General features: G+C 33.7%; 1 protein-coding gene across 3 annotated transcripts in view; it reads right to left on the bottom strand.

The window, feature by feature from the left end:
• FER (FER tyrosine kinase) overlaps window positions 1-13,585 on the bottom strand; it is a 163,203-nt gene that overhangs the window by 108,890 nt on the left and 40,728 nt on the right. For all 3 annotated transcript variants that reach the window (XM_085305337.1, XM_085305339.1, XM_085305340.1), the window contains 4 exons: window positions 12,369-12,506; window positions 11,309-11,428; window positions 7,334-7,456; window positions 5,410-5,599 (listed from right to left, as the gene is read on the bottom strand). In XM_085305337.1, coding sequence (XP_085161463.1) covers window positions 5,410-5,599; window positions 7,334-7,456; window positions 11,309-11,428; window positions 12,369-12,506 — 571 coding nt within the window. The remainder of the gene's footprint in view (window positions 1-5,409; window positions 5,600-7,333; window positions 7,457-11,308; window positions 11,429-12,368; window positions 12,507-13,585) is intronic.

Here is a 13,585-nt window from a genome sequence, read left to right as displayed (position 1 = left end):
TACTTACTTTGGCCCTCTTTCTATTGACAAGAAAAGTTATAATCTTGGATTAGCACAAGTGAGTTTTACAAGATTTATAAATAAAAATTAAATAACTGTAAGGGTTCCCCTATCTTCTTCTATTATGTGTTCTTCAACAAGTCTAGTTTTATATAAATACCATGGGCCACAGATTAGTAGTGAATTACTTACAACCACCGATAAACAATTGAGTTGTCGGYGATGCATTACAAAGTGCAGGAAAGTCTCAATTTTTCTGCGTCAGCAAGGAGAAAAAAAAAAAATTCTCAATCTCTACCATCAAGCTTTCTGTTACTGCTGCAATGCRCTGCCCCTGAAGCCGACCATCTCCCCGTGTCTCTTTGAACACGAAGGCTSCACATAGCCAGAGGCATGTGGGAAAATGAGACCCCTTAAAGCRTGGGTGCATCTCTCCATGGGRTATGTTTAACGATGMGTTATCTAAAACACATTTAACAAARCATCTTTAGTCAAATAATCCACTCCTGTAAATGCTTTTTAATATATGTGTGACCTGAAAAAGTTGAAAAATCCGCAGTTTGGTTAAATGTGTTAATTATGATTTCAGTAATAATTCTAAAAACATTTGCCTTAAAAATCAAACCTGTAGAAGCAGCTAAGAGAAAAATGACTATGAGTACTGTCTTGTTAGTCACACTATTAAAGGAGCACTGATTCATGGATTCTAGAAAGCAGAATTGGGAATACAGAGCAATAACAATAAGAAAATAAAAATCATTTTAGATTAATTTATACATAATGAAACTATCACTTTAGCACTATTTTATACATTTAATATTCTTCTTCCACAACCAGTGAACTTCCTTTTGTATATTTACCACAAACAACCTTCACTAAAAGCTGACTTATCTGACCCTTTTTGGAGCAACTATGTTTTATACTCAAACTATGATCTCTGAAGCCTTTTAAAAAGGAATGACAAATATTAAAAGCAATAAGTGCAGTGAACTTTTACCAAATTTCTTACATACATATATATATATATATATAAAATATGTATATATATGCATAAAAAGCAACTGGCTTGCAAACACATCTATAAATCTGTACTAAAACATTTTGGTTACTTCAGCTACAGCAGGCAAAACAGGAGTTCAGAAATGTAAAATCTCCTACTAACACTTATTTTCTGTTATCCCACTGCGTACATTTTTAAGAGTGGCATTCTCCTGGAATGAAACCTTAACAGTCAAATCTTTTCCACTGGGTTTAATCGCAATGCCATGGTGTTACAGCTTCCTGCTGACATATTTACCTTTTATAGCACAGTTCATGGCACTAGAGACATTATGGACTGACTGATCTGTATCTGCCATCCTGACACCCAGGTCGGACTAAAAGTCCTTTGGTATGGAGAAAAAACAGAGCCTTTGCAGCGCTTGCCCCGTAGACAGTATAGCTTATCCAGCTCTTGCGGCAGGCTTATGCGCATTCTGTCTTCCTGTATTTTACCATGGGGAAGTGGGGAGGCAAAACACTTCAGACGACTTAGACGTTAGAAAAATTATATATATTTTTTTCTCTCCACATTTCTGCGTCTCGTGAGCCTTATTTGAACATATGCAGTAACAACAACTTTTCATTATTCAGCCATAACCGGTCCTCTGGCACTGAGCTCCACCTGCTGACAATTTTTTCCAGTATTACACAGCCTCCATACAAATACTCAGTGCTTCCAGAATAATGCTGCAATACGCAAAATGAATCTATACGAACCATGCCTATGGGGAGATAATCTTTCCAAGAGGACCTAAAATACTGCCATCATACCACTCGTATGTCCTAAAGTGTTTTATTCTATTTAGAAGATTGTTAAATAGTTTTCGGAAAAAGTAAATACGTATTCTTAAAGATCTTGTTTGTAGCTTTATAACTTTTTTTTTGTCCCTCCTCTTTTGCACCTTTTTTTATCAAACAAGGAAAAAGGAGATGACACAGCGAAGTGGAATACAGATTGTATTATTGCTAAACAAAATAAATTATTATTTTATATTAAATAAATCTACTGCCAGGCTTTCTCAGCTCCTGTTCTCTAACAGTACCCCAAGGCAATACAGATTTTGTAATTCTGAAGTCTTACTATGAAATGCAAACCATCATCATCTAAAGTCTCATGTACTTAATTAAATAACTGTTACGCTGGCACTGCAATATTCCTGATGTTTTCAGTCAGATCACTAGACCTAAAGGAGTTTTAGTTGTTTGTTTGTTTTAACTGTGGTGGGCTGCTGACAYGCTCCATTAATCATATTAATAGCAAAAGTCATATACACGAATCTTAAGACAAATGACAGGCCATACATTCACTGATTAAACATCTAGATACTAAACACCTAACTAAAACTTGCTAGTTAATTTTTGTTAAGTGACATGATACRTAACAATCTAGATACTACATAGTTTTGGCAAAAGGATATCTTTTTACTAGAATTTATCAACTATTTCTTAAGAAYTATCTCCTAACTTTGACGTAAGTGCAGCAGAATGAAAGCTTGATTTTCCTGCTTGCATAGTGCACAATACGATAATTGCATAATTATGCTAAGGGTTCAAAGGGATCATTTTAAGCTTGTGGCAMATTTAGCATTAAAATTGTCTTTATCTTGCTTAGTTATAATGGCATAAATGCTAGAAATAAGAAATTGTTTTTACTTTTCAACGTATAAAATTCTTAAATGCAACTGCAGTTCAGGACTAGCCAAAGCAGAATATTTCTATTCCTTACTATGCCATCAYGATGAATAAAACAGAACCTTCCAGCAATTTCCTTTCTCCTTAAAATGTTTATATGAACATCAATACACACCTAGCATTCTGTAAACAATAAAATATATTGAACCAACATCATGTTGAAGACGCACTAATAAAATATAAATGTTCCTACAGTTATTAGAGACGCTAAGGTAACAATCTGTCTATAAAAACACCTCAAGCAGCACTTCACAACTGCATTCCTTGTTAGTAACCTATGGCGCAGTTATCTAGTGTAACAGATGGAAAATAAAACAATTTGCAAATTATTTCCCTAAGAAATTGGCTGTATTTATATGATGCCATATAAATACTTCAAATAGAGACATGCAACTTCATAAAGCTGTTTTGTATATCATATTCTTAGTAACAAAATGAACTTCAACTTGTTACAGAATGCAAAGGCTACTTCACAGGCAAATAAATATGCACACTCACAACACAAGCTAATGCTAGTTTTGTCACTCTTAAGAAAAAAAATGTAAAACAACTGTTTACAATGAATTTTTGAAGAAGAATAAATAGCTACATTCAAGTCATTTAGATGACCTAGTTTTAGATAGAGACCTAAATGGAATTATAGCTGAAGAAATAATGATATTCCTGAATGATTAACCTAAGAGATAATGCCAGGATGAACAGCAGCATCAGGAATATTCCATTACTGATCACTGAGCATCTACACAACTTTGAAGAGCTTTACTCCCCACTCCCAAAAAATGTTGTTATATCAATTGAAGTGATGTTTATACAAATAGTCCACATGTCTATTATTTTTCTTATTTTGACACAGCACAAGACTGGGAGTACAGACTCTCAGTGCAGAGTAATTTGGAAAAGGTTAAATTTAGACTGCCRTTGTTTCTAAAAGTATTTAGCCAATGTTATTAGCCCAGGATATCAACTTATAAGTTAGGTAAAACTTGCGATCAATTTACCCTTTTTAAGTAATTCACTCAAATGAAAACATCCAGCATTTAATCTTATCCCTTTATTTTTAATGATGCCTACAAATAAATTATAATCTATAATCCTCTGAAGCCAAAACAAAATAGTAAAATTTTAATTTTCTCAGCACATTGAAGGTATGCAAACATTTCTTTGCTTCTGTTTCTGAAAAGGAATTAATCAAACTTGTGTCATTCTAGAGGTTTCAGTATATAYTACTTTCAGCAAAAAAGATAAAACAAGTTCCTTTTATTCAATAAAGTTCAGAAGTAAGAATGTAAAAAGTAAGAAAGAAGTTCTTCACTTCATATTGTACCTAAATGCAACAGTATTTTCTCCTACATATTCAAATAGAGATTTGGACACCAGAAGACAGACTTTAGTAATGTTGAACTGAGGCGGAAGAGCACCAYTCTACTGAAATTTTACACTGGTCCTTTCAACTGACCCTTACTGAGAACAATCACTAACACTACTACAGGGTAGTACATGAAACAACTACCAAGATAGCCTATCTGAGAAAACAAACAAACAAACAAAAACCCACAACTCCCAAATCTCCTGTTCTTTCACTACAGTTATCCTCATCCTTCCTATTCTCTGACCTCATCTTTTTGTGTTTCATTATCTCCTCCTAGACTATGAAAAACATACAAGCTTCATAAAAATCATGTTCTGTACCAATGAAAATGGCAACCATCCTTGTCAGCACCTTGTAAATGTTAAACAATAGTAACAGAAGCAAGAGAATATTGACAAATAAGTATAACTGTAAAAGAGATGTGGAAGAAAAAACAAACTTGGTTCCACAAACAGATATTGAAAAAAAGCATTTCTCTCACATGCAACCATTTCATTGTCATTTACTTTGTGGACCAAAAGTAACAGCATGCGAAATATCAAAAGAAAACAAGTCACAAACATCTCATGTATTGAAACCTAATCCATAAAAGCAAACACTACTGCCAATCCCTTTAGTAAACACATATTGTTTGTTGTTTTTTATATGGCCTACTATCTCTGCCTTACACATAGCTGTATACAGTTGGGAAAAGAAAGTCACACACAATATTAGCATAGTAAAGCACTTAYTTAAATTACAGTGTCCCATAAAGTAATACAAAAAGTTCATTTTGACTGTCAAGAGCATGTAAATATTTTAAAAATAAATAGCACAGAAATCAGTGTTTGCAAATATTTGATGAACAGTGATTACAATATGTTAAATTCATTTCTCAATTACATGTACGCTGTGATTCCAAGTTTTACTGCTAGTTTTCTGTCTACAACTGCGAATGTACTACTTCGACTCTGGCAATGTCATTATCAATAGCTACTCAGAGTTCATATGCTTATTCAATCTACTTAAGAATTTATACTTTTGATTATAAAATCATCTAGTGAGAGTCTAAATATCAAGGGTGCAGCAGGCCAAACAAAGTCTACCAATGTACAGAGAGAGTTATAAGTGATCAAATTTCTGCAACTGGAAAAATAACAAGTGATTTAACAGTTTTATCCCATTAAGTGAACCCCTACAAATGTCAAGTGAGATGCATTCACTTCAGTCATCATGCAAGTGAATGTTTTAGGCCTTTGACCCCAGGACTAAAGTACAATAGCAAGACTGCAGATTGCATGATCTAGTAAAACAAATATCAAGCTTACCATAGAAGTGACTGATCTGGCATCTTCTTCATAATTCACTACAGGTGGTGGCTCTTTCCCATCATTCTCTTGAACCTTTTGTTCCAGTAGTTCTTTCTGTGCTGCAAATTTTGCCTCAGAGCATCTTAATTGCTGAACTGTTTGCTTGAGTTCTTCCAGTGCTTGCTTTTGGCTCAGCAAAAGTACAATACTGCAGAGAAAATTAACAAACTAACTTAGAAACACACATGATTTAAATACATACTTTGTTTCATGAAAGCTACACAAAAGAAAGCATACTCAATATTGAACTTGTTTATTTTCACTTTATCCGTCCAGTTAATGACAGAAATTTTACTAAATGTCTGTAAGAAAATGTGAAAAGTTTTCAGAGTTATTACTTCAAAAGTATACATGCATGAGACAAAAATTAGAAAATTCTCAAAGCTGTAAGATAATCAAAGCAAACAGCTAGTCATTCCCTTTCTTTTCCAATGTATTGCAAAAATCATATTGTAATAAATACAGAAGGAACTATTATTTTCAACCAGTYTGACTGAACTTACAACCACTAAAGTTCCCTAAACTAATTCACATTTGAGTAATAAGAAATAAAGAAATACACATTTAGATTACTATTTTCAGTGATGAGGAATGCAACCCATGTAGCTGTTATAATGATAATTATCTTCACTATTGAATTCATCGTATAAATTTGTCTGGCTTCAGATCAGATATATCTGTTGTCTCTACCTTCTGGACTAAAAGGTCTTCTACTATGCAAGTATTTCTGGACTGCAGTCAAGATACTCTTCAACATTCTCTTTATTAAGCTCAACAAATTCAACTACACGAGGGGCTAAAAGAAATTTTTTCTTTTTTTCTACATTTTTATGGCTTTTCTCTGAACCATCTCCTGTTTTTCAACATCTATCAGAACTTGAAACCATATTTGAATGGCAGTCTCACCTATACAACAGTCTTCCAATATAACATTTCACCATTTTATAGATTCAGAGATCACGATAACATTTTCACTTCTCCTTTATTACCTCCAACATTCTTCCAAAGCCACAGCAACAGCCATCTTCAACTACTGTAAGCTCTCCTTTTCATTTGTATAAGTTTACTTTTGGATCTGTTATAACACAATTAGCCAACCACCATATAGAATGCAGTCTTAGTTTACTAGTATCTCATCTCAACATTTTAGTCACTTTTCTTTACAGCACTAATTTCAAATAATAATAAAACAAAAAATGTCAGTAATTCAGAGTAAGAAACTCTATTTACAGTCGTTTCATGTCCAGTAGCCAGCTTTTAGTCTATTTATTATTTGCCTTTTTGTGAGGGAGATTTCATTTCCACTTCAAGAGACTTCAAACTGTTTATAAATAAAATCTTGTAGAAGACTTGAGATTTTCCTTTCCCAAACAACAGCTGTAGCATATCCTACTATCAGCTCTAGATGCTTCAGGCATACTAGAGTGCTTTACTTTTTAGAGATTTGGGGGATGGGGGAAGAGGASAGAACCACGCAAGCAGTCTCACAACACACCCCCACATAACACACTGCTCTTGGCCCTTATACTGAAATTACCACGAGTTCCACCTTTGTGCAAGAAACTGGAGAGCCATGTGAAGAGACACTGTGTTTCGTTCTGCCAAACTTAAGTTACAGTGCTAATCAAAGGTCTGGCTCTTGAGCCACCCCAACAGTATGACAATTAAATTAAATTAAAGGCGCTAGTTCGCTCTCTAACTATTCAGGATCTGGAGCAGGGAGGGTTATGTAAGAGATGGGAAGCTTTTTTTTTTTGGTATTGAAAATAATTCTCTAAAGCAAAACAAGTTTAGTGGAGGTTATTTCATATTTAAGTCTTAGGAACTGCATTATAGACAATTTCCTCTCAAATTATTTTATTTTGGTATTCGTTATACTTACTCTGACTTCTTTTCACAAGTTTTAGAAGATTCTTCTATTTTCTTCTCTAGTTCCAGCACAAGTTCTTCTTTGCTCAAAAGAGTCTGTTGTGTCTGCATGAGTTCTTCTATTACTGTTTTTAACCTGTGATACATACATTTCAGAAATCAATGGTACACATCAGTTGTACATATTTGGGAACACTGTGTTCTTTCTCTAAAGATGAAAAAGAGAATTAGTCTTTAGATTATACTACTTGCTGCTTGATAGCCTTTTTTGTAGCTTTTGCTTTTATTATGTTATTAACCTTTATTACAGTACGCATACTTGATTGCATATACACACATGATCTACTGCCTGCACACTCTTCTGTCAAGAAAACTTCTTCTAGACTGCATGTTATGTATTACGTTATGTAGATTAGTATCTTCCTAATATATTGCTAATTCACCAGAAGCTGAATGAAAAATGAATACTTTCCCAATACAGCAATACACATTAATTAAATATGTGCAATCAGTAGTTGTGATGTATTCTCTCTGGAAATAATAAAACCAGAAACAATAGGTCTTGCATTAGATATTATTATTACTTAGAAAAGTTCTCTAGTAAACACTGTTAACTACCTCTCTCTGCAAAGCTTCTTCATTGATAAATATAAACTCACCTGAAAATGTAAAACTGGGGCAGTTTTCATCATCATTTATTCTTAAAATATTTTTATTAAGATTTTCAATCAGTATTGAATGTAAAGCTATCTTTTTTCCTCATATACATTAAAAAAAAATCATGGATTTGACCAAGAAGTACTGATTCTAGGTTAACATCTAATCTATTCAAAGTCTGGGAAATAAACATGTACACTTACTGGAACTACTATATTTGCTAGGTCCTGTATGCAATTTTCCCCTACAAAAACGTAACTATGCAGTATTTTGAAGATCCAAGGACATGATCTCAACTCTAAAAATCAACAGGCAAATTCCTATGCTTTCAGCACTTACAGATAGGATACTTTTAAAAGTCATCATCTATCACTAACGTATGTAATACACTGACCTTACTTGAGAATTTCTAGTTGATGCATTGTAAGCGATGCAAATGTCTGTTTTACTTTTCTAGTAGTTTTAAAACAAGTGTAATTTAGCAAACGCTATCTAAAAAGTAGCTGACAAGTCGTATCAGTAAAARCAGTTAAAGAAAATTAAACCAGTAAAAGAGGAAGGGTTCTCATTTGTATTGAAAAAAAGAACAAAAATGGAAAAGGATGAAATCAGTTTTCACAGAACCAGAAAATTACTAGTGAKGCTCTGCAAGAATCTGCACTGCTTAATAGGTTCATAATAATCCAGATAAAAGGAAAATAATCAAGGTGACAAAGAATGCCAACAGTACACTGTTATCTGAGGTAGTAAAAGAACAGCCTGAACATAAAGAATGAAGAAGGATTTTCCTGGACATTATGATACCCATCATGTAGAAGATGGACCATATTTAGAAGATTAATTTCCATGTGTATTAAAATAGACAAATACATAGAGGGGAAAAAATAATCCAAAATTTTATACAATGAGTGGCTCTAAGTTGGTAGCTACCACTCAGACACGAGATCTTGAGGTTACAACAGAYGATTCAAAGAAAACACTGCCTCAATACTCAGCAGTGCTCAGAAAAAAATCAAACAGAATGATTCTCCAGAGTCTGTTAAAAATGAAGCAGAACAATATAGAACATAGAAAATCTTTTTATGGCTCTCTCTAATCCATCTTCTGTGCAATTCTGTCACTGATCTCAAAAAACAATATAGTGACCTTGAAAACACTCAAAAGAAAGATGACAAGCTTGATAATGTGTGAAAGGAAGGACTAAAAGTTATAGACTGTTTGGTATGGAAAAATGATAACCAAGTAGGAGTAYGGTAGACGTTTACACAGCATCACGAGTTGGGTGGAAAGGAGTATATTGTTCCTATTCTCATCCCAAATGAGCTTTAAGTCATAAAGCGAATCTAGGAAGTGTAGTCCATATAACGCAAAGTTAATCTTAGGAATTCCTTTACCTATGATATTGTAGATGATAAATACTTACRCATATTGAAAACTACTGGAAAAATTCACACAGGAAAAATATATCTAAAGCTATTAGAAACAAACATTACATTTGATTCAAAAATTTGAGCTGTAAATTATACGAGCTGAGAGCATATTCTGAGGAAATAGCATTGCATGCACATYCTGTTCTTGTTCTCTTCCTTTGACTTTCCTCATAGGCTAATGTCAGAGAGGATAAAGTTGGCTAGGTCAATCTTTAGTCTGACCTAATACAGCCAAACTTCTTTGCTCAGAGTTCTTAATATAATTTATACCAGCAAATAGACATCTTGAAGTCAGCAATACTTAAAAGAGCTATCTGATTCCTATTCCAAAAATGTATGAAAGAATTTAAATTGCATGAATATAAGCTTTATAACAGGATACACTGAAAGTTGTATTAAAAATGTGTATTTGTACAGATATGTAGATAAATATTTACAAAAACAAGCACTCATTTCATCAAAACCCTTTACTAAAAAAAGCAGTGGTTCAGCTGTTTTGCCTAGACATGTTAATGGTTTATTTCTAAATACTAGGACATGGAAGACAAGCCAAACAAGAASTTATTTATCTTTTTGAGCTATGAAAGGTAGAATTTATACAAAAAAGAACTGTAAGGCATTTTAAAAGGGAGATTGGGCATATTTTTTTTCCTGTAACTGTTCTGAAATATATCTAGATGTACAACCTACACATAGCTTATACAGGAACTAAGTACAATTTAGCAATGATACAGAATATATTATAAACAGAAGCATGTTTAAAGGGGAGGAAGAGAGGACAGCTAACAAAAAGGAATGAACAAAATCCAGAGAATCTCAACAGTGTTGAGGAAACAAAGATTACAATAATGTACAGAAGACACACTGTGGCGTATTTACATTTGAAATGCCTCACTTGAATAATGCTCCACATTGATTTTGATTTAAAAAAAAAAATCTTAACGAAGCAAAAGCCACAGTTTGATTAGGATGACAAATAAAAATTCAAAAAATACACTGATCTTTTTTACTTGGATTAGTTATGCTTTCTACGAAAAAAATGTACAAATAAGTCAAATATGGATTGAAATACATTATAGGCATTATAGATTTTATAATCAATATAAAAAATGTACAATTAATAGTTGAAGTCTCACCAGACTGTATCAGACCATTTTACGGCAAAAGGTGAGGCTGACAAGATAAAAAGAATATTATAACATAAAGATACCAAACCTCATCAGAAGGTTTACTCCCCAATAACAACTGAATAAAGGTGTGGTTGGGGAAATTAGTAAAAAGAAAACTACAGAATAGATTAATAAAATATGTAGAGAGAGAGTTTATCTTGAATAGTCARAAGTACCATGAAATGTAATAAAAGCTATCTCTGTGTTAGTAAATTACTACACTTTAAAGGTTATAACAATGAGTAAGGATTTTTTTTTTTTTTTTTGAAACCAAAAGCAAAAACCTGCCAAATAAGTAAAACAAGTGTATTTATGAACATTTTCTGGTTAGCAATTTAAATCACTGACTGCATCACTGTACTTGGTGGCTTCATCTGTACTTTTTCCTAGATCAGTGAGTATGGAAAACCTTTTGAGAAGATTAGTAAGTTCTCAAAGAGAATTCACAATGCATTTGGGTCACTGTAGGAATTAACTGAGAAGGAGGGGAGACTAGACTGAAAGTTCAGGCAAATAGTCTGTTGCAGTGGGGAAGAAGTATTTTATGCAAAGGAACAACAAAAACAGCAGTGTTTTCAGTCTACAGCCTGAAAACATTATTTCAGAAACTGGACCTTTGCAATAGGTTAACTAAAGACTCCAGTACGGGATGAGTTGAGAGAGCCTCATAATATGTGTCATAATGTATGACAGCATTTCTAAAGGATGAAAGATTTGTGAAGAAAAACTTACGTGACTTGCAAACTTTCTGCTGTTAGATTATTCCACATGATCTCATTCGCTTGAAGGTTTTCATTTTCTTCTAGTAAAGACGTATCAAACTCTATTTCTTGTTCAATAACTTCTGATGACCTAATTTAGTAAATAAAAGTTACATTTGCAAAATTAGCATCTATTATCTAGAATAGGGAATAGGGAATCTATGGCATGGATCCACTCTTTGCTGAGCCATCTGTATATCCGCTTATGGCAATTATCAATTTGTGTATTAACAGTAACAGATAATGCAAGAAGTCTTAGACTATTCACTTAGTACCAATATGCATTATCAGTTCAATAAACAGCAAATACAGTTTATTTTTAAAATAAAAAACTTTCTTGTATTACCTGCATATTCTGTCCTTCTGCTTTAAGCACTGCTTACTCTACAATAACTGTAGTTAATACAGGGGCACCTAGAGTTCATAGAATCATAGCATCACTAAGGTTGGAAGGGACCTCTGGAGATCATCTAGTCCAACCCCCCCTGCTCAAGCGGGGTCACCTAGAGCATGTTAGACAGGGTCGCATCCAGGTGGGCCTTGAATATCTCCAGAGACGACTTCACAACCTCTCTGGGCAACCTGTTCCAGTGCTCACTTTAAACTATCTAGAATTTGAGCAAGGAGAGAAATACAGCAGAAAAATTCAGCTTAGCCCATGATGCAAAATGCATTCAGAATCACAGTAAATTAGCTCACACTGAATCTGGGTTGTCATGCATAGTATGCTGCCAGTACCAAAGTTACAGTTCTTCATGCAATAGCATAATTGGAATTCTGTTTATCAAGATACAGCCAAAGAGATGGTCAGGTTAAAAACTTTCAGTCAACTTTCTGTAAAAGCAAGTGGAACAGCTTTTCAAATTAGGATAAAGCTTTACAAATGATGATTTAAAAGGAACCATTTCAACTTTAGCAAACCATTTCACTCTAGCAAAATTCAACTTTAAGCACTTCAGCAGTGCTGCATTTTAACACAAGTATTTCTTAAGAGGAAATATGAACATGCACATCCAAACGAAAATGCATACCTGTGAGTTTCTATAAAGTCATTATATTCAGAGTTAGGGTCTATCTGTTCAACAGAGGTCTGGATCTCCTTATGGACATTCACAATCTCTTCTGTTACGAGACTAGTGATCTGGCTATATTCATCCAAGATCCCTTTTCTGAAGAGAAAAAAAAATATTAATAGAATACAACATGACACTGGAGGCATAGATAGCACTGATGATGCTTCAAACTTTCAACCAGTGCTGTTTCTACAAACTCATGTTTCAACTGTTTAAAAAGAYGTAAGAAATAAGATCATATATTCCTTGAGGAAATAACAGATCAATTGTGGCCTCTTCTTTACAGATTGGCTATGAGTAGAGAAATCTTACGACTGCGTTCCTTCTACTTTCAGAGCATCCACATATAGCATAGCTGAATTAAAGCTGTGGAGAAAAGGAATGCATACAACTTACTGATTACACCCCTTTTTTCCCCAACTAGAAGACTTACCTTGCTAGTCATCACTTAACACTAAAGTGTTTCATGTTCCCCAGACTGATAAAATAAATACACTCTGATATATGGTAAAATGAGTCAGAGAATAGTTAGTATGCATTTCCATAGTTCCATTCAATAATTAGTATGTAGATCCTTTAAGCTCTGATTTTCTCTGTTGTTTTAACTACGCTCTTCCATATCTTAATTTTTATGATTTAGTCCTTAGGACAAGAATACGTGTAAGTCACAAGTTTGCATGCATTTACAAGAAGCAATAAAATCAAGTAAGAAGTTCATGTGAGAAAATAAGAGCCATCTAGCCTTATGACCTGCCCCCAACAGTGGGAAGTGATTTAAGTGATTAGGGAATAGTACAAGAAAAATAAGTGATATTCTACTACTAATTTTACTGGTATCCAATGACACTTCCCAGAATACCATCCTATTCTAACTTTCAGCCTTCCATAAACGACCTCTTGTAATCATTTCCTATTTCATTTTTCTTTGTGACAAATTTGCTGACTTGTTAAGTTCTGAAGCATGGTGAACTTTTTTTAAAATACTGATGAATTATGACTGACTCAGAGGAAGGTACACAGAAAAAAGTACAGCTTTTTTCCTGAATAAGATCAAGTTACATTCATTGCACATAAAAAACACTTCATTAGATTTCTCCAATACCTTTTCTGAGGAGAAAAGGGACAAGAAAAGTCATTACATCTTGACTTGACTGTGAACAACAAATTTGCAAAAG

The sequence above is a fragment of the Rhea americana genome, unplaced genomic scaffold, assembly GCF_003343005.1.
Source record: "Rhea americana isolate MKP2758 unplaced genomic scaffold, rheAme1 scaffold_22, whole genome shotgun sequence".
NCBI lineage: Eukaryota > Metazoa > Chordata > Aves > Rheiformes > Rheidae > Rhea > Rhea americana.
The sequence above is the reverse complement of the archived record's forward strand: the minus strand, read 5'-3'. Positions and strand labels throughout refer to the sequence as shown.